Source organism: Ailuropoda melanoleuca, chromosome 6 (genome assembly GCF_002007445.2).
Source record: "Ailuropoda melanoleuca isolate Jingjing chromosome 6, ASM200744v2, whole genome shotgun sequence".
In the NCBI taxonomy this organism is placed as follows: domain Eukaryota; kingdom Metazoa; phylum Chordata; class Mammalia; order Carnivora; family Ursidae; genus Ailuropoda; species Ailuropoda melanoleuca.
In genome coordinates, this window is record NC_048223.1 from 74,684,049 (window position 1) to 74,706,028 (window position 21,980).

Here is a 21,980-nt window from a genome sequence, read left to right on the forward strand (position 1 = left end):
GCACTATGAACTTCCTGGGTAGTGACTCAGGAGCCAAACTGATGTGGGGAAGAGGAGGCCACTTCAGGGAGTGCCGAAGAAGGTGAGAAGTCTGTTAGTGATGAGTCTGTAAGCCCTCCGTCCTTCCTAAGTTCCCGCGCACCCTTCTGGTCGGCCAAACCTGGTTGCCTGTTCCCTCCTGTGAATTGTTTCCCCCTGCAGGTTGTGCTTCGTGAGTAAAGTGGGAGTGGTGGTGGGTGTTTTATAACTCTCCTCTGCACCCCTTCCCCACCCTTAGTATAGGCTACCTGAGTTAACTTCCTTGGGATAAAAAACCAATAATATTGAAGAGAATCGCTTGTCATGTCTCATTTGTTTAAAATGTCCATAACTGTTTGCTTCCCTAATAACATCTGTTTGAAGGGGCTCTTTTAACTATACTTTTTCTGCTTTTCTTCTCCCCCCAGGAAGGTTAACTAAGAAGCCAGATTCTGTTTTATCTGTTTACCCTGCAGATAGCCACTGAGCCGTCCTAGTAACCGTGCAGTTAACGGCATAGTAAACATTGCACTGAATGAATGTGGAAACGAGACCTGATTGCCGTTTATGTTTTAGTCCCTTCCAGCTGTAAAACCCTGTCCTCAGTTTCTGCTCCTAGTCCTTGCAAGGTTTCCTCATAAACTCTGATGACTCACGCTTCTGCTGCACCTGCTCCGTGGCTTGGAAGGGGACACAACCCATATCTTTCTGCTCAGGGAAGCCCACCACCTTGTCCTTCTAGGTGAAGTAACTTATTCCAGAGGACTCTGAGGAGTAGCAATAAATAGACTTTTCTTGCTTTCTTTTTTATTGTGATAAAATACATGTACATAAAATTTACTATTTTATCCATATTTAAGTACATTCTCATTGTTGTACAAGCATCCTACCATCCATCTCTAGAACTTCCTCAGCGTCCCACACTGAAACTCTGTACCCATTGAACGATAACTCCCCATGATCCCATCCCCCCAGCTCCTGCTGGCCACCATTCTGTGTACTTTTCCTTTTAGTGATGCGTTTGTTAAAAACAACGTAAGGTTACAGATCGTGACATTTATATTTCTTTGCTATGATTAGTATTAGCTTTAGGTATTGACTTCCGATTTTAGTGCCGTAGGCCACGGTGCCTGTGTGCGTTTTGCCCACCCGGCAGTAGAAGCACAGCCACCTTAGGCCCTGGTACTTACCTCCCTGCCTTTTCCAAACAGAATATGCTGGCCTCCACGCATTCCGTGAGAAAATCACCAGTAACGGTGTGTTGTGGTATGCGCCATGGAAATCTTTGTAAGCCCGACTCGGAGCTATTTAAGTCCTTTTTAATATATTTTTTATTAAATGTTGATTGCAGAAAATTAGGCAATACCAGTAATCCATGAGACCTAAATGAAAGTCTTGCTACCTAGAGCCAACCACTATTTACGCATATGTATCTTTTTTCTATATCTGAATCCAGTTGAACCAGACATACAAAATGTCATTTTTGTAGGTCAACATTTTTAAATATCAGCAGTTTCCTATAGTTTAACACATATACACACAACACACTTTTTATTTTGTAACTTCTAGCTTGAATTTTGGACAACGATCAGAGTGTCTTCCCTGTGGAGATTGGAGATAACTTTGATAGCACTGCCATTTTTTTAGTACCTTGCTCATGGAAAGGCATTGTCCTTATCACTGAACCATCGAGTTATTTTCAGCACATTGCCCCAGAGGAGTCTTAAAGTCCGGACTAGTGATAAATTTTGCTGATCTTCAAACTCTGAATACACTTCTAAGAGGAAAGGATAATTCTGGAACACAGGATGGATAAGATGTGGGGAAGAGGATAACACGGGCGGATGAGACCTGGAAGCGGCAGGAAGAGGGGGGTGGGAGCATGGGCAGGGGTCAGCAGTTCTCGGCCGTGTTATCTTGTCCCTCATGCTGCTCTGCGATATCAGTGCATATCGTTACCCCTTGATGTTGATTTAACTGTGGGATTGTCCATAGTTCATGAACAGAAATCGGAGTTATGTGGTGGGAGGAAGTGATGTACTCTCCCAGTTTCTAGCTGTGGCACCTTGAGCAACACCCTTGAGCTCTCTTAGCCTGTTTCGTCATAGTAAAATGGGCCTAAGTGTCATCCGCCTTATTTACTCATAGGGTAATGTGAGTATCGAGAGGCATCGTTTGTATGAAAGGAATTTGTCAGCTGTAAAGAGCCATGCATTGGTGTCCTCACACTGCATTTGCTGTTTTATTACCCTGAAACACTACAATAAACACTATAATTACGTTTCCTTCTGTACTTCCGGGGACTTTTACTTTTGAGATCGTCTTTTTAAGTCATGACCACATGATCTTTTCATCTCTCATTTCTCCATCTCTGATCTTGTATTCTTTTCACCTGTCCTGTTTAATCTCTCAGCTGGCACACACTCAATCTATTCTGTCCTCCTCCGCCTAGCCACATGACTGTACTTCTGGACAAGGGACTCTATTTACTGAGTTTGCGACCTCCTTCTGCCTCATTAGTTAATTACTTCATCTATTAAATAAGGAAGTTGTTCTGAATCTTTACAGCTTTTACATTGTCAGAAATGGTCAGATAATAAGCACCTTAAATATCCAACGCTAAGGTATACTCATTTGATGGCCTATTATGGTAATATTTAAATACCTCTGTTCAGGAGGACTCTTGAATGTAGAAAATGCTGTGACAAGACGACACAGCATTGTACATACTGTAAGACTGCAGCTGTGTGTTTTCAGTGCGTAGAACATAGGACTGAAAGGAAATACTCCAAAGCTTAAACAACAAAGTAACCACAAACAAGTGATTCCAGTCCCTTTGTCGTCTTATTCAGTCTGGGTCTCAGTTCCCTGGTTTTGTCCCAGCCATTACGGAGTGTTGACTCTGGCGCCAGACACTGTGGGCCAGGTGGAAAGGCAGGGTTGCAGCCCAAGCAAAAACAGCTGGTAAAGATGCAAGGCATCATGTAACGAGTACTAACGAGGCGCGGCCTGTGCTTGTTGGAGAATGCTCCACTGGCCAGGGACGTCAGCGCGTCTCCATCTCCTAGAAATGTAGTAAAAGATCATATTTATTTCCTGCTTGCACAGAAGTGAGGTCTAGATTCCTTATAGACTCATTTGGAATAACTGAGAATTTCTGTTCTGTATGTGAAGCAGCATAGAGTCCTCGGGGTCTAGGGCTAGGAAAATTAAGACTCCAGTCAAGTCCCTGCTCCGTCACCGATGTGATCTGTGGCCTTCAGCAGGTTATTAATGCTTCATCCTTAGTTGCCGTTGGATGGTAGGTGGTGCCTTCTGTATTGAATGTGAATTCATTAAAAGTTATGATGGTCTATTTGGATGCCATGTATTTATAATTATTGCAGTGGATAGGATCAGAATTCCATATTTGTCCTGTGCACTGCCTGACAGAAGGGAGTCTGATTGGTGTCCGTGAGACTGAAGGCCTTTTGAAGTCCAAAAAATGTTGAAATGCTGTCAGGGTGTGTGTTGAATGGGAGACTAGAGCATAGATCCTGAAGAAAGCATGGCTTGGTCATTTGTTTTCGGGAAGGGAAGAGAGGTGCTGGGCATCTGAAACCTTGGGAGGTCAACAGGTCTGAAATACATACGTCATTTGACCCAGCATTCTGCTTCCGGGAATTCATGCTGTAGGCACGCGCTGCAAGGTTATTGCTTCACTGTTGTTGGTAATAGGAAATACTAGAAATAACCGAAGTGCCCATCAGGAAGGGGCAGGTTAAATTAGTTATGATACATCCATATCATGGACTACTTTAGAGCTATAAAGATGAATGAAGGGGCACCGGGATGGCTCAGTCGGTTAAACATCTGCCTTCCAGTCAGGTCATGATCTTGGGGCCCTGGGATCAAGCCCTGTGTCGGGCTCCCTGCTCAGTGGGGAGCCTGCTTCTCCCTCTCCCTCTGTCCTTCCTCCATCTTATGCTCTGTCTCTCAAATAAATAAAATCTTTAAAAAAAAAAAGATGAATGAGGAAGCACTGAGCTTTAAGAGAATATGCCTGAGTAGAAAATCAAGGTCTTACATAGTGCTAGAGTATGCTCCCTTTTGTTTAAAAGGTGGGACAAATAAGATTTTATCTTTACTATTGCTTGTATAAGCATAAAGAAACTCTAGATAGCTGTTCTAGAAGTGAATGGTAGTAGTGTTTACCTGAGGGTAGGATGAAGTCTGGGGAATAGATGAGAGAGAAACTTTTAACTCTGTGTGTGCTTATTAATTTAAAAAAATTTTTAAAGAGATTTTGTTTGTTTATTTGAGAAAGAGAGAAAAAGAGAGAGAGTGCACATGAGCTGGGGGAGAAGCAGAGGAGGAGGGAGAGAGAATCTGAAGCAGATTCCATGCTGAGTGTGGAGCCCGATGTGGGGCCCAATCCCAGGACCCTGAGATCATGACCTGAGCAAAAACTGGGCATCGGACACTTAACTGACTGAGCTACCCAGGCGCCCCAATTTGTTAAAATTCTTGAACCATGTAAATATATTACTTACTTGGCAACTTAAATTTCAAGGTTTTTTAAAACAGAAAGAGACTACCTTTGCGATCAGAAGTCAGGTGAGATTGCAGAAGGCACATTGAGTAGTTCATACATTATCCATGGGAATTTATTTGGATAATAGAACCCTTTGTTTCTTTTAGGTTTATGGTCAAGGTTTAAAAAGAGATGTTTTAAGCTCATCAGGAAGATGCCTGTTATTGGTCGCAAGGTAGGTGGAATCTGTGCAGATCTTCCTCCCCTCCCGCCACCCCTGTGGTCATGACCTCTTTCTGTTTACTGAACCTAGTGCGAATTCCCAAGGGCGAGGGGTGATTTTTGACACGCCCCCCCGCAGGAACTTTGGACAGTGTTTGAGGACACCTTTGGTTGTCACACCTGGAGGGGGTGCTGTTGGCACTTAGTAGATCGCGGCCAGGGGTGCTGCCAAACACCCTGCAGGGCCCAGTGGAGAACTACCCGGCCCAAGTTGTCGGGAGTGCCAAGACTGAGAAACCTGACTTAACCTAACCTTTCCCCAACGTGTTTGACCAGAGGAGACCAGCGATGTCTGTTAAGGCAGAATTTGAAATTAGAAAAGCTGACCAAAGGGGCATGATGCTTTAGAACAATAGTTGGCTGCACTGACTTGAGATATGTGTCTGGGGGTTGGGTGCTTCCCTGGTTAGGTCAGGGTTGACAGACTTTCTCCGTGAAGGGCCAGACAGGAAACATTCTAGGCTTTGCAGGCCATACCATGTCTGTCAGAACCGTTCACGTCTGCCCCTGGAGCGGGAAAGCAGCACAGGGCGATAGGCAGGTAAAGGGATGCGCCTGCCTGTGTTCCACTGACATGTTCTTTACAGAATGGCCAGGGGCGGGATCTCGGCTGTAGTGTGCGGATCCCAGGTTTAGAACTTAAGAGAGCACTGTTCTCTTGCTCTTTGTACCTGTCTGCAGCATAGTCTGTTCCCTTCACTGTGTCCTCTGTCCCCTCACCCGGACTGAGGATAAGACAGTCACCTCTGTACCCTTCCCACCAGCTCTTTATCACAGAAGAAGATAAACAGGGCAGGCCCCATGCAAGCTGTCAGGAAGGCACACGGGCCCTGATGTCTTTGTCTCCCCCCGTGCCCTGCCTGCCCCTCAGCTTTCCTTCAAGCTTTCTTTCACTTTTGGCTTTCAGTTCCCTTTCCCTTTTCCCATGTCCTGGCCAGACCAGAAGAGATATCAGTCATCTTTAGCCTTTGACCAAAATCCATTCAGACCCCTGTGCTAACGAACTCTCCCATAACTGTGTATTTATTTTCAGGTCATTTTCTGTAGGGAAGCGGAAGTGGTTATTGGGGTAGAAAAGGGGAATGGTAGTAGATAGGCTTTTATTTGACCCTAAATCATCTTAAGCTCTAAAATGAACTCTTGAGTCGTTCTAGAGTTAAGGGGGAGGGGGAGGGCAGCTGTAGAGGGTGGACTGGATTTCAAAGGATGCTAACATTTTCCCCTTTTCATTCCCTGCATGTTTCTACTCTTTTTCTTCACACGTTTCTCCTTCAGTTTCAGATTTTGGGACAAATAAATGCTAGGGTTCCAGAACCCATTCTTAAATTTATAAAATGACAGAATTGGAAGGCACTTAGAAACTGTGTAATCACCTGTCGTTTTTTAAATATTTTTTTTTAAAGATTTTTTTATTTATTGGACAGAGATAGAGACAGCCAGCGAGAGAGGGAACACANGACAGAATTGGAAGGCACTTAGAAACTGTGTAATCACCTGTCGTTTTTCAAATATTTTTTTTTTAAAGATTTTTTTATTTATTGGACAGAGATAGAGACAGCCAGCGAGAGAGGGAACACAAGCAGGGGTAGTGGGAGAGGAAGAAGCAGGCTCATAGCAGAGGAGCCTGATGTGGGGCTCGATCCCAGAACGCCAGGATCACACCCTGAGCTGAAGGCAGACGCTTAACTGCTGTGCCACCCAGGCGCCCCACCTGTCGTTTTTTAGAAGCAGATTTTGAGGCTCAGAGACGAGAGTTCTTTGTTCCCAGCGAGTGTGTGTGTGTCCCCCTGTGTCCTTCATTCCCTTGCATTCACATACTCAGCACACGGTTCGTGGGCCCGTTCTCTGCATTGGGTACCGCTGTGGGTGCTGGGGACTGAGTCCCTGCTCTGTGCAGCTTACGTTTTCCTAGGAACGACAGAAAATAGATACATGAACAAATACATAAGAATTTCATTTTGAAAAAAAGGCTGTGAGGAAATTAAACTGTGATACAGGCTCTGAGGCAGGCCCGGGGTGGGGGAAAGGACTTGCTGTGCTTTCTGATACGGCTCCCCATCGTTTTGTGTCCCTCCTGTTTTACTTCAGCAGCACTTTAGTCTCGGAAGCTCAGCTTCCATGCTTGCTCCCCGTTGCATGCTCGCCGTTTAGGCAGCATCGTCCACGTACAACTTTAAAAACCCTTTCATGCCCATCACTGGCTGCCCCACTGCCCTGGGGCGCAGCCTCCGCCGCCTGCCGGTGCCTGCCTGCTAGACTGGCCAGCGTGGTTCACAGGCGAGGCTTTCCCTGCGGTTCGCTGGGGGCCGAGTCTCCGAGGGTCCTCTCGTGTTCTAATCCTCTACAGTTAGAGATGGGACAGTCGAAACATTTGGGGTCAGATCTTGGGCCTCAGACTTTCACAAACGGGTCACTGAAACCATCTCTGTGTAACACACACAAATTGTGACCTGTAGCCTCTCTTCCAAGCCTTCCCCCCGCAACAGTCCCTTAACACAGGTAGCAGCCCCTGCTAGGTTTCATTGTGTTTTTAAACTCTGCTCTGTTCCCCCCAGCACTTTCCACTACCTGACTTTCATTTTCTGTGTCTGCTGCTACAAGGAACCGTCGTGAGAACAGAAATGGTTCTCACTCGTACTGCCTCGTGTGTTCTGTTCGTCGTGTCTCCGTGGCCCACGGGGGTAGTTCAGCAGCTAGGGAGGGAAAGCACGCGGCCCAGACTATTTTGGTGGGGGTGAGGACCAAGGAGAAACAGCCATAGTTGATAAACTGTAGCAGAAAGGACCATTGCTCCCCTTAGCACTTATGGGTCAGAGTACAGGTGGCCGACAGCCCGAGGAGATCGAATGCAGTTTCCCCAGCCCCCCCAGGGTGTCTTGCACGCATGTGGGGAGTTTTGGGGGTGCTCTGTGCATGTCTGGTGACGGAGCTCATCATCTGCATGAGCACCAGAATCCCTTCTGCGGCTTGGCCTATTTTCTGGCTACCGTTCATGACTCCACCTTTGTTTCTTTACCGCACACTGGCTGCTGCCAGGACGCAGATAACATCCAAATACTGCGCTCGGAGAGGTGCTGACACTGGCTTGTGCAAACCTAGTAAAGCAGGGGTGATGTCGGCCTGGCAGAAGAAAGGGGCAGCGGTGGGGATTGAATGCATCTTCGACTTTCAGAGAGAAAGTTGACTTTTCAGACTTTGAGGAGCTTGTCGCACATGCCAGAAAATAGCTGAGCAGCCGAACGTCCCCATATCTGTTTAAAAAAAAGACCGTCCCCGTTCCATAGCACTGGTGTGGCACCCAGCCCTGAGCGGTGGAGTAGGAGTCATAACTGGTTCTTCTGCTCCCTGGCCTGTGTTCTTCCATCTCCTTGTTAACTTTGTCTTTCTTACCTTTGGAGATCCAAGATAAGGTGAACAAGACCAAGGATGATATAAGCAAGAACATGTCATTCCTGAAAGTGGACAAGGAGTATGTGAAGGCTCTGCCCTCTCAAGGTCTGAGCGCATCAGTGGTTCTGGAGAAGCTCAAGGAATACAGCTCTATGGGTATGATTCTCGGCAAACGCAAGTGCTTGCTTTCCTCGCGTGGCCGGTTTGGTCGTTGGTTCATGTCAATAGGCTAACAGTGCTTCATTGCTGGGACTTACATGTTCATTCTGTCTCAGAGGCTGAATTTCTTGTTATAAAAATTATATTTAAATTCATCCTTCATCCATAGAGCAAACAAATCTCAGAGACGGTGGAATGGAACTTGGTCCCATTTCCTTTTGTAAGCCCGAGTAAAACAGATACATTTGTTTCTTAAAAAGAATATATGTAATAAAAATGAACTACAGATTCATTACAGAAATTGTGAAATCTGCACAAAGGCACAAAAGAAATCCCATCATCACAAGATAAACACAGGTTATATAGACATATGTAAGTCAGAATCCTAATAGTGTTGTTGTGTATTAAACATACACACACGTATAGGTACGTATATATGCATGAGCACATAAGGGAAGGATAAATACACCAAGTAGCTTAATGTTTAGGAGTGTAGCCCTGGCTGGCTCAGTCGGAGGAGCATGTGACTCTTGATCTCAGGGTTGTGAAGCCCCACGTTGGGGATGGAGATTACTTAAAAATAAAATCTAAATAAAATCTCCCCACTGAGCAGGGAGACTGATGTGGGGCTCCATCCCAGGACCCCAGGATCATGACCTGAGCCGAAGGCAGACGCTTAATTGGCTGAGCCACCCGGGCACCCCATAAATGTTGAGTATTAACACAAACACAGGTTTGTTATAGATTAAGATCCTATTGCGAATACTTGTAGAAAATAGGCTTTTTAGTTTGTTTTAATTGTAGATTTGTAGAGAATTATACAGATTCATACATAGAGATTTCTCATACACCCCTTAACTGGCTTCTCCTGATGTTAACATCTAAAGTGACCATGATACATTTGTCGAAACAGCAGTTGACTAAACTGCAAATTCTCTTCCTATTTCACCAGTTTTTCCACTAGTATCCTTTTTTCTGTTCTAGGCTCCAATCCAGAATACCACATTGCATTTCAACAAATACACTTAAAAATTTCTAATTGACGTATGTCAAGATTTTGACATTGGATGGTACAAAATTAGCTGCAGTCCAGGATTTATAGATGATATAAAGCAGGGATCAGCCCTCTGAGACCTGGATGTTAAAGATACCTATGATTGCGAGGGCACGTTGCTGCCGCCATATTGCCTTCCCATCCTTTTCGAAGTCATTGTCAATAGCACCAGTAAAATAACAGGAAATGAAACCATATATTCTATTTTTGAAAGGCTAGTGGCCCCTGGTCTGAAGACATGCATGGTACAGTCCAGTGTCCTCTAAGGAAAGAGGGAAAGTCCTACTGGAATCAAGCCAGAGCTTGGCAGGTTGCCTGAGGCTGAGGGGTCTGTCTGCGTGCGTGTTTGCTACTCAATCTTCTGCTCTCTTGTTGGAGCTGAAGATCTTGGCTTTGTAGAGCCCATGGCAACAGTTTTCAGTTAGTGTGTCTCTGTAGATTTGTCACTGCCCACTTTCAGTAGGGCCCAGCCGTGTTGTACCTGAGATACCCACATCAGCAGATTCGTTGATACAATGTAGATCATCTTTGGAGAAGCACCTCAGACAGGAAGTGGAATTGTGGGTGGGTTTTGGGCCTGTGTGACGGCGGGGCCGCTGAGACCAAGGTGCTGATGGAATATGCATCACCGTAGTTTGGTCAGGGATTCAGTTCCCTGGCTCCAGCCCTGACGATAGTGTACTGAAGTTTCACACTTTGCCTTGCTCTTCCCTGCCAGCTCTGCTCATAACAGTTCTCACACTTCCTTTGACTGGATAGGAAGGGGAGAAAAAGTCAAGATAGCCATACAGAGACCACAAAATGAGTATAGATAAAGGAACAATTTTCTACTGGTAGAAGGCAGCTGGGGGCGAGGACATCATTGTTGGACTCTATTATATCTGGATGCTGTTAATATCTTTTTCACACTATTGTTCATAATAGTGGAAGATCTTTCATCTTTGTTTTGCTATGCTAGGTCTTTACTGGAATTCTTTTTCTTGATTTAATATAGAAGAACACCTCCGGGTTTCTGCTCAAAAGTTTTTTTTTTCTCTTGTATCCAGAGGTGTTTCTTTGCATTTGGGGGACTTTCCTGCTTACTGACCCCGTGGTCTTAACTTTCTCCGCAGACGTCTTCTGGCAGGAAGGGAAGGCCTCTGGAGCAGTATACAGCGGGGCAGAGGAGCTCACCGAACTCCTCGTGAAGGTGAATGCCAGCACCCAGGGGAGTGTGGGCGGTCTGTGCCCTTCATCCTACCTCAGTTTGTCTCCTTACTTTTGTAATTAAAAAAAAAAATTACTTAAGGAAAGTTAATTGTTAGAAATAAGTTCAGAAAGTTTCTCTTTACCCACACATAGGTGACTATGGATAACATCGTCAGAGACATCTTCAGTCTGTAAAAAAGTACAATATTACTTATGTTTCCAGGCTTTGTAGGTGCCCCGTGTGGAGGGCAGATTGCTAGGGAAGGTAGTCAGTTCCCCATTATTTGAGGATGTTGATGACAAGACATGCTTTGTTTGATGAGAGGAGAGGAGGAACAGACACTTGGGTCATCATTTCCTGTATCACCCGAGATCAAATTATCTGAGAATGAGCAGTAGGCTTGCTTACAATTGAAATAATTCTCATTTTTTGTTGACTTTAGAGTTGCCTAGAGCTTCTTCCTTTCCTGATCAAATTCATGTCCTAAACCCCACTTTGTCATATAAAATTGGCATTGGACCTAACAGTCTCTAACGTCTTTGTGTTTGATTATGATAACTATGAAACTGCTTCTGCCTTACTAAATACTATAGGTTTGGCTCAGCTATATCTTGACATAATGCTCTGATCTTACTTCTCGGCTTAAAAATCTTTCAGTGGCTTCCCACTATCTACGGGGTAAAACCCCAGCTGCTTACGTAGCAGAAAATGCAAGCCCTGTCGTGAGCCAGCTCCCACCTGTGTTTTTCAACCACCTCTGTTACTTTCCCACGTAAACACGAACTTCCGCCTTCCCTCTTCACTGAGTGTACCTTGCTCTTATCATGTTTCCCTCCCCTCCTTCATTCCACCTGTTCTAAATGACGAATTCCCATTGATCTCTCACGGTTCTGCTGGTACAGACACTCAGACCCCTTGGGCTGTTTGTTACTCCGTCCTCAGGTCTCCTTCCATCCCTTGCATAGCTCTGGTATGGCACTCAGAACAATAGCTGCCTTGTGCCGCGTGCTCTCCTAAGGGCTTTGCGTGCCTTCTGTTATTTACTTAGTGCTAGAACCCTGTCAGGTAGGTACCATGATTATCCCCTTGAGCACACGAGGAAACTGAACCTCAGGTTCTTCGGACCTAAGATGACACAGCTAGAAGTAATAGGCAAAGCTAAGGTTGCAAACTGGGTCTGTTTGGTGTTTTAGTATGTGCTTTTAACTACATTTCTACTTCCTCTCTCACCACACTGTAGAATAATTTATTTGCATGTCTGTCTCCTCCATTGTATTTTGATTTTCTTTAGAGGGGAACACATATCTTACCATTTTTCCAGTTTCTAGTATTGTGCCTGATACCTAGAAACTTTTGTCTAGTGCATGGTTCTTTGTCCCTTACAGCGTACCCATCCTACTTCATACCTGCGTGCATTTCTTTGCAGGCTTATGGAGATTTTGCATGGAGCAACCCACTGCATCCAGATATCTTCCCGGGACTGCGAAAGATCGAGGCGGAGATTGTGAGGATAGCTTGTTCCCTGTTCAATGGGGGGCCGGATTCCTGTGGATGTGTAAGTATATACAGGTGGCCTCCAATAATCTTATTTTTTTTAGCTTAAAATAGAAGAGTTTGCTGAAAACATTTTGTTATATAAGTAATATGTGATTATTGGTAAGAAAATCCAGATAACAGCAATGTAGAAATGTTAACTTTTGTAATTTTTAGAGCATTCGCATTTTATTGTATATTTTTTAAGATTTTTTTTTTCTCCTCCATTTCGTATTTTGAAAAATCTTAAACGTGAAGTAGCTAGAGTAGACAACACCCTGGATTCGGTAACTGTAAATGTTTTGTACGTCTGCTCTGTCTGCTCCTTTCTCCCTCCTCCTCCCTCTTTGATCCATCCAGTATACTTACAGTCCATAGGTATTCTCCTGTGCCAGAGACTCCGTGAACTTTCAAGAGACCATCAGTTAAGTAACCCCAGCACCGTTTGGCCCCTCTGGACAAGTTGAGGAAATAGGAATCTCCTGACCCTGAGATGTCACTACTCAGGGTTTACCCTAGAAAAACTGGCACGTGTGCATCAGGATGGATGGGTATTCATGGCAGCGTTGTCCATGGTGTTGAAAACTGGGAGTAATTCACATGTCAGTCAACAGTGGGGTGGAAAATACGGGCTACTCCCCGTGCTTCAGCCCGTTGTAGCTGCTGCTCTGATGGGTGCTCAGATTAGCCCACTTTGACCAGCGGGAGCTGCCTCGTTGTGGCTTCTGGGTTCTTCCGTATGACTCAAGTGGTCTTGGAAAGCTTCCTTTCTTTCTTTCCTTTTTTTTTTTTTTTTTTTTGAGAAAATGTTTTTATTTGATGAAATATTCTGGGTTTACCTTATGCATTTTCAGACCCCAACTCAGCCATTTGTCCAAAGAGCCCTGTTTCATTTAGAACAATGTAAAATACTTACATGGCTCCTAAGTCCAATTTATAGAACAGGACTTATACAAAATGAACCGGAGTAACATCCGGAGAGACAAACAGCACAAAGGAGGTTGAGAGACATGAGGGCTGGAGTGAGAAGGGCTGCCATGCATCTGGTTGGTGTATGATTAGCTGTGAAAACAGCTGGTGGTCTCAGCAGTGGCGGCTCGGGCGTTTGCAGGTGGAGGAAAGACGGGCTGTGAGGTGCTCATTGTTGGAGCTGGGAGACGAGTACAGGGGTTTCGCGGATTCCCTCTTCGGCTGTGTCTCCTCTGCACTTGAGTTCCTCCATTGTTTTTTTTTAACTTCATTTACTGTATTCTTCATTTTTGAGAATTTTGTCTTAATCTGCCTGGTGGTTCCTTCTTTTTTTTAGACTAGGTTTTTGCTCAAGGCGTTTATATTATTGTTATTGTTATTATTATTATTATTATTATTTAAGTAAGCTTTATGCCTAATGTGGGGCTCGAACTCACGGTCCCAAGGTCAGGCATTGTATGCTCTGTAGACTGAGCCAGTCAGGCGCCCCTGCATGGTGGTTCTTTATCATTCCTTTCCTTGGCTTATGTTTTGTTTATTTAAATATTATCACATGTACTTATTTTATACTCTGTGTCTGACAATTCCGTTACTCACGAGCCTTACCTGTTTCTGCTGGTTTCCCTCATATTGTCTCATATCCTTATATTTGTGAGATGGTTTTTTTTTTTTTTCTTTTTTTTGCATCTTCCTAGGAACTTCTCTCTGAGGCCTAGATTGAAGTTAAGTTTTCACAGGGAAGATGTGTAATGACTTCTGCCAGTTGCCGGGGACTCGCTGGGAGGTGCCATCACACGGGAACTGATTTGAGTCTGATGCTCGGCGTGAGGTCTCATCCGACAGCGGGAGCATGGATTCACACTGCAGACCCACGTGCAAGCTGTCTGGGGAGCCATTCTTGAGAGATCCTTTTTTTTCTTTACTGAGCATCAGGTCAGGGTTGAGAAAGCAGTTTTTCTTGTTGTCCTCTTCTGCACGAGTGGGGTTTAATTCCTTGTTCCCCTGAAATGTGGGTGTAAGTCCCAGCTTCTCCAGCTCTCTCCTGTTTGACTCCTTACCTTAGGCAGGCCCTCAGTTTACCTTCTGTTCATTTGTCACAGTGGGAGTTGGTGGTCTCAGGGGTGGCAGCAGCCCTTAAAGTTGAAACCAGCTCTGGCACTCACTTACCTGCTAGGAGTCTTCATTTTTGCTCTGTTTGGGTTCAGTATATTCCTTTATGTTATAAGCTCAGTGGTGGATGTGAAATAAATTTTCATGTTTTATGAGGCTTTTTAGTTGTTTCCCATGGGAGGGCGGGCTGCCCAAGCTGTATAATCTATATTGCTGGAAATAGGAGTGCCATGATTATTGTTTTTTTCTTTTTTTGTTTTACACATGAACTTTGTACACTTTACAGCCTCTTTCCCTCTGGATCTTCTCTTCCCCACTTTCTTCCTAGGCTACTCAGCTATTCTTAGAGTATACGATTTCACAGATTGGCGACCACGTCCGAACACCTTTTAGTAATCTGTTTCTAACCAGAGGGCCACAAGTGTGGAGTGGTAGTGATCTTTCAGTCTCTGTCTTTTTTTAACCTGGGTTCATTAAACTTGCCTTAAACCTTTTCTCTAAGTCCTGATCTTTATTCTCGGCAGTGTTTATTCCGTCCCTCGTGTCCTTACTAACCCTGTATCGGGATCGTGTGGTACTCTGTGTTTTAGGTCTGCAGTCTCATTCTCTTGTTTTGGTGTCCAGTCTTTCGGCTCGTGTTTTCTTGAACAGTGTTCTTGTCGTGTTGTCCTATAGTGACAAGCAGTGGTGAGGAATTCCCTTCTCCTCCTTAGCTGTTATCTTTTAAGTTAGGCTTTTATTTTGCATGCTGCTGTTTTTCTTTCTTTCTGTGTGTTTACATAGTTACCATGCCATTTTCTTTCATTGTGGCTCGTGCTCATCAGAATATTCTATTTTGTTCTGATGCATATTGGCTGATTTCTCACCTGAGAGCATTTGGTTGAGGGCCGCTTGGTTCCACCCGTATTAGACTATCTGGGTCTCTTCTTCTGAGATATTGTTTTTTTGTTTTGTTTTGTTTTTTTAAGATTTTATTTATTTATTCGACAGAGATAGAGACAGCCAGTGAGAGAGGGAATACAAGCAGGGGGAGTGGGAGAGGAAGAAGCAGGCTCCCAGCAGAGGAGCCCGATGTGGGGCTCGATCCCATAACGCCGGGATCACGCCCTGAGCCGAAGGCAGATGCTTAACAGCTGTGCCACCCAGGCGCCCCCTGAGATATTGTTAAAACTTACCTGTTAGAGTTCACTCTGCCTAGTTGGAAGACAGTAACTCTTCGGGCTTTGATTATTTCTTTAACCCATCCTGCATCTCTGACTTTGAGGGGTGAGTCCCAGTGTTCTCTCTCCCTGTTTTGCCTGCTTCTCCCTAGCTGCCATGTCTACCACTCACTGATCAGAAGATAAGGAACCCCCCTCCACTTGCTTCTCTGAAGATTTGGGGGTTATTCATGAGAATCCTCAGGATTTCGCTGGCTTGCTGGACAATTTTCAGGGCTTGGAGGAGGGATTAGGAACTGTGTTTTGCTCTCTGCTGTGCTTTAGTAACTTGTCTCTTTTTTTCACTGCCAGTATTTGAAGTTGATTGCATCGGATTCTCTCTGTTTCCTTATTTGGTGGTCGTTATTGCAGGTTTCTGCAACTGTGTTTCTTCCTTCTTTTAGGTGGGCTGGGGGGAGAGAAAGTAGCTGTGAGATAGGTTCAGTGTTTCATCTTAATGCTGAAGTCCAACCCCAGGGGTATTTTTGCATTGCTACAGTGTCGGGATTGGGAGAAGGATGGAGTCCGAGATCCCAGTCTTTTCTAAAACTTAGACTTTTACAAGGAGCTAATTACCTCTGGGGTAATTTGAGTTTCTCTGTTTCTCTCACTCTTCTCAGTCTCTGTCTCTCTCCATGTCTCTGTCTCTCTCGATGAGCTGCTTTTGGTGAAAAAAGTTTGGAGTTCAGAGGTAGGAAATGAGAAGACAGAGCCGTATGGCTGGGCAGTCTCTAGCATATTCCCAGCCAAGGTCTGAAGCTCTTCTCGTTCGTTGTTCTTCAATCTAAACTATCTTTCCTGTTACTAACTTCATTTGCCTCAGTTAGAATGGATGAGAAGTGATTTCATATACTGAAAGAACTTCTGTTGCCCTGGGGAACAGTCTTGGCTTGTGCAAAGGTCTCTGGGTCCAAATAGCATCTGAAAGAAAATTCTCCCAACAGGCCGTGTTCTCCTCTTATTTCTCTGACATACTTCTCGTATATTACAGTGAGAGTTTTTGTAAGTGTCGGAAGAAGCTGACTAACATTACAAGTAGTTATTGAAGCTTTCATCTTCTGATTTCACAGTTAAATTTCCATTTTTCTTTGGGCACAGAGTGTAGAAGGCAATGGGAGGTTAGTAGCGTGTTTTGTTTTTTTTTTTTAATTTTTTTTAAAAGATTTATTTATTTATTTGACAGAGAGAGACAGCCAGCGAGAGAAGGAACACAAGCAGGGGGAGTGGGAGAGGAAGAAGCAGGCTTCCGGCGGAGGAGCCTGATGTGGGGCTCAATCCTAGTACTCTGGGATCACGTCCTGCGCCGAAGGCAGACGCTTAATGACTGAGCCACCCAGGCGCCCCTAGTAGTGTGTTTAGACACAGAATTTGGGAATCAGAAATAAAAATTAGAAGCAGAATTTAGGTATTCCTGCTTTTATAGTCAAAAGTACACCGCTGTTTGCCGAACAAATGATGTTGATTTGATTAGTTAATGGACTAAAAATAGGACGTGTGTGCTGGGTGACTAAGGGTTTAGGAATCCTTTTGCTTAGGACCTTAGTAAGAGGCTGACGCACTAGAGACTTGGATGTTGCTGGTCCTTTCCTGACTTGCTTCACAGCTCGCTTGGCTCCTCATGTGACAGTCTGAGGTTTTGTGCTAGACCACAGGGCGAGCTGCTGATTCACAGAGCTGACCTCCACTATAAGCATTTTCATCTTCTCCAGCAGAAAAGTGCAGAGGCTACAAACGGGCATCCTGTACCCAAGTTCAGCATATTACTTCATGGGTGATGGGCACGTGTTTCATGAAGAGTTCCTGCATCACAGTGTGACTAACTTCTCTTCGCTCATCTTCCACTTAACTCCTGACCACTGCAGTTTTGTAGCCAGTGGTGTTTTTGTCCTCTCTGTGGGAAATTCCAGATATCCCCCTCTCATTCCGTCTTATGTTAAGCTCCACCAAATGCACAAATGTAGAAAGTTTTCCTTTTTTTTTTCTCCTCTTTTTTCTCTTTTTTAAAAATTTAAATTCAACTAATTAACATAAAATGTATTATTTGTTTCAGGGGTACAGGTCTGTGATTCATCAGTCTTATATAATACCCAGTGCTCATTACAACACATACCCTCCCCAATGTCCATCACCCAGTTACTCCATCCCCCCACCCTGCCTTCCCCTCCAGCAACCCTGTTTGTTTCCTGTGATCAAGAGTCTCTTATGGTTGGGGCGCCTGGGTGGCACAGCGGTTGGGCGTCTGCCTTTGGCTCAGGGCGTGATCCCGGCGTTGTGGGATCGAGCCCCACATCGGGCTCCTCTGCTGTGAGCCTGCTTCTTCCTCTCCCACTCCCCCTGCTTGTGTTCCCTCTCTCGCTGGCTGTCTCTATCTCTGTCGAATAAATAAATAAAATCTTTAAAAAAAAAAAAAAAGAGTCTCTTAGGGTTTGTCTCCCTCTCTGGTTTTGTCTTGTTTCATTTTTTTTCCTCTCTTCCCCTGTGATCCTCTGCCTTGTTTCTTAAATTCCACATATCAGTGAGATCATATGATAATTGTCTTTCTCTGACTTATTTTGCTTAGCATAATACCCTCTAGTTCCATCCACATCGTTGCAAATGAATGGCAAGATTTCATTTTTGATGGCTGCATAATATTCCATTATATTTATATATATTTATATATATGTATATAAATACACACACACAGAGACACACATACATACATATATACACCACACTTTCTTTATCCATTCATCTGTCGATGGACATCTAGGCTCTTTCCATAGTTTGGCTATTGTGGACATGGCTGCTATAAACACTGGGTTGCAGGTGCCCCTTTGGATCACTACATTTGTATCTTTTCAGTAAATACCCAGTAGTGCAATTGCTGGGTCATAGGGTAACTCTATTTTCGACTTTTTGAGGAACATCCATACTGTCTTCCAGAGTGGCTGTACCAGCTTGCATTCCCACCAACAGTGTAGGAGGGCTCCCCTTTCTCTGCATTCTTGCCAACATCTGTTGTTTCCTGATTCGTTACTTTTAGCCATTCTGACTGGTGTGAGGTTGTGGTTTTGATTTGCATTTCCCTGATGCCAAGTGATGTTGAGCATTTTGTCAGGTGTCTGTTGTCCATTTGTATGTCTTTGGAGAAATGTCTGTTCACGTCTTCTGCCCATTTCTTGATTGGATTATTTGTTCTTTGGGTGTTGAGTTTGATAAGTTCTTTATAGATTTTGGATACTAGCCCTTTATCTGATATATCCTTTACAAATATCTTCTCCCATTCTGTTTGTTGTCTTGGTTTTGTTGACTGTTTCCTTTTGTGTGCAAAAACTTTTTATCTTGATGAAGTCCCAACAGTTCATTTTTTTGCCTTAGTTTCCCTTGCCTTTAGGGAGGTGTCTAGCAAGAAGTTGCTGTGACAAAAGTTTTACTTTTTATCAACTGATGCTAATGGATGGCATTGGGTGAATTATTTTAGTCTTCTTAGGGGCTCACTTTCCTTACCTGTACAGTGAAAAAGTTATCTAAGCTTGTGTGAATCTTCAGAGATGAGAAATCTAAGAAAATAACCACCTAGCTCAGTGCTGTGGCTTTTTTTGTTTTGAAATGATGCATTTTTAAAAAAGATTTATTTATTCATTTGGAGAGAAAGGGGGAGAGGAGAGGGGCAGAGGGAGAGAGAGAACCTCAAGCAGACTCCCACTGAGCTCAGAGCCCGTTGTGGGGCTTGATCTCACAACCCTGAGATCATGACCTGAGCTGAAATCAAGGGTTGGATGTTTAACCAACTGAGCCACCCAGACACCCCTGAAATGATTCATTCTTAGATGTCATCCAAAGATAGCCTGGTGGGTATGATGTGCCTGTGTTGGCATGGTTTACTGAGAGCCAGATCAGGCTTTGAGAAATGTTAGTTGAGGTTCTGTTAGGTGTCAGACTAGGTGCTTGGAATACTCTGATAAAGAAAGTCGCCTATAACAGGGCTAGGTCTAGCTTCAGGAAAACATTTTACGTCATTTAAAAGTGCTAGGATTTTTGTTTTGGTTTCAGATAAGTGAGATAACCAACTTCTAAGTAGAGGCTTCTGCGTTTCTTTTTCAAACTTGGCAAAACCACAGTTCCCTCGGGAATGTCTAGACTTTTCTTCTTGGTCTTCTGAGGTATCGCTAGTTCACTAGACTTGTGACTGCAGTTTCATCCTGCAGTGGGCATTGGAGATTTAAATCAGATTCTGTAATCCTGATATGTTTTTGAGCAATGTAAAATGCTCCGTCCTGACTGCATCTGGACGAGTAGCAGAAGTGTAAAGAGACCGCACGCTGGTGATGTCTGGGGAGATAGGGCATCTTTCCATACAGTGTAGAGATTTTGCTCCTTCCTTTTTCGTAGTTTTTACTCTCGTGACCCAGGATTGGGCTCAGCCACTAAAGCCACATTTCCTTCTGGAAGACACGCGGTGTCTGTTCTGCAGAGCGCATCCCAGACCTTACCTGCTGCTTCATCAGACACCACCAAGATAAGGCGGGACGTGCGTGCCGACAGCTGTCCCTTGCTCCACTCTGTGGATGCCATCTCTTCTTTATTCCAGGTGACCTCTGGGGGAACAGAAAGCATACTGATGGCCTGCAAAGCTTACCGGGACCTGGCCTTTGAGAACGGGATCAGAACTCCAGAAATGTATGTATGTGTGGCTTTTGGGTTTATCTGTTTGGACTACTGCGGTTGGAAACAACCTGACCATCTGTTTTCTACTCCTCTTCCCTCTTCCTCTGGCAATTCCAGTCCTCATTCATCCTGTCCTGCACCCTTGACCCTTGTCCCTTCACATTCCACCGAATCCTAAGTGGATCAGCCAGTTAATTTTAAAGCTCATCCCCTTTCCCAACCCCCAAGTTTATACGTGGTATATGCTGAAAGCAAGAATGAGACCCGTTTTCTAAAAGTGACAGAGTAACAGGACTACATCTTTGAATTCTGTGATGTTTATTATAAGTGATCTGGAGCCTAAGGAAAACTCTCTAATTCCCTGAAGTTCAGTGAAGGTTACCTAAATATAATAGGCCACCTCAGGGTGCTTCCTAAGAAAATTTCAGCCTGAGGGCTGTTTTCAGGGAGGAGAAATTTTTTAAATCTTTTTGAGATTTACCCATAATGCCACCCCATGGACATAACTTTGATATTTGGCTGCATTTTTTTCTCTAGACCCTCCCTTTGCCCAGAGTGTGTGTACTACATCCTTGGGGTTCCTGGCTTCCCACAAGTGTCAGTGACTAAGGGTTGCATGTGATCTCATGCTGTGCGTCCTCCTTAGCCTAGGAGTAAATCAGGCCGCCATCTTTCTCCATACATAAATCGTAGTGCTCGGTGCTCAGTGATAGGGTCTTTCCTTTCTTAAAGGGCGCACAATGATTTTGAGAGTGCAGTAATTTAGAGAAGTTTGAAAGCAAATACTTAACCATGACTCAGTCTCCTTTCCAGTGCTATGTGTCTTTTTTTGTTTTTTTAAGTAAGCTGTACGCCCAACGTGGGCTCTACTGAGCAAGCCAGCCAGGCACCCCCATTTCAGTATATTGGGAGCACTGCTTCCAAGTGTGTAGGAGCAATAGGAATTATAGTTTCTCACAGGCTCGTGGGCTTGCAGACCTGGAAGGAACCGCTGACCTGATATAAGCAGTCTCGGGTTCCTGCTTGGCCACGTGTCATGTCAGTATGCCCCCGCCAACGGCTCCCTGGCTTTGGAGGGCCAACACGAGAAGGCTCTGCCTGATGCCGCTCTGATCCAGATTCCCAGTCCCTCGTCTTCTACCTGTCAGCCCTAATTTATGCTTTGGGGGTTTCCTAAACCATATGGAGAAGATTTCTGCAGAAAATCAGTTGACCTCTTTTCCTTTGTGCTTAAAAAGAAAAGTAAGACAATATAAACACTTGTAAAAATGTGAGGAAAATAATTAGAAGTTTACTCCTGGTGATGTAGGTGAGCTGCTAACTAGGCTCTCTCTTGAACCCTGTTTTTATCTGGATTTCATTTCCCTCTTCCCTTTTAGTGTGGCCCCCCAAAGTGCCCATGCTGCGTTTGACAAAGCAGCCAATTATTTTGGGATGAAGATTATCCGGGTCCCGCTGAACAGAATGATGGAGGTGGATGTTCGGGTGAGTCCCCGAAGGGCCGTTCCGGCCATGGATGGTGAGGAGCGGGGACAAACCTGACTGACTGGCGTTTCCAGCGTCGCGCGCAGAGAGGCTCCAGAGGCCTTTGACTGCAGGCGCCGGAGCTGACAAGCTGCCACCGGCCGGTGATGGAACGCGGCTCAGGGTTTTCATAAATTCATGAGCTCTGATAGCAAGAAGGTCCAGGCCCTGACTTGAGACTTTGCAGATCCGGGTATTGCTTCCACAACATCCCTTTCTCCTCTCTGTAAAATGAGCAGAGACTGACTTGCCCTAGGACGCTCCCTGTGGTTTTCGTGGGCCCGAGTCCATATCCTCGCCAATCCAATAGTCACTGTATCTTTTCAGAACTAAACTACCCAATTTATTAGCACTAGCGTTATGTCCGCCGGCCATCTTTATTGACATATT

The 21,980-nt window shown here is 44.6% G+C and overlaps 1 protein-coding gene across 2 annotated transcripts in view; it reads left to right on the forward strand.

Annotated features, from left to right (window-relative positions):
* Positions 1-21,980, forward strand: part of SGPL1 (sphingosine-1-phosphate lyase 1) — a 59,420-nt gene that overhangs the window by 22,522 nt on the left and 14,918 nt on the right. For both annotated transcript variants that reach the window (XM_011234153.3, XM_034662643.1), the window contains exons 4-9: positions 4,699-4,766; positions 8,212-8,359; positions 10,529-10,605; positions 12,032-12,160; positions 19,990-20,078; positions 21,446-21,551. In XM_011234153.3, the coding sequence (XP_011232455.2) occupies positions 4,699-4,766; positions 8,212-8,359; positions 10,529-10,605; positions 12,032-12,160; positions 19,990-20,078; positions 21,446-21,551 (617 nt within the window). The remainder of the gene's footprint in view (positions 1-4,698; positions 4,767-8,211; positions 8,360-10,528; positions 10,606-12,031; positions 12,161-19,989; positions 20,079-21,445; positions 21,552-21,980) is intronic.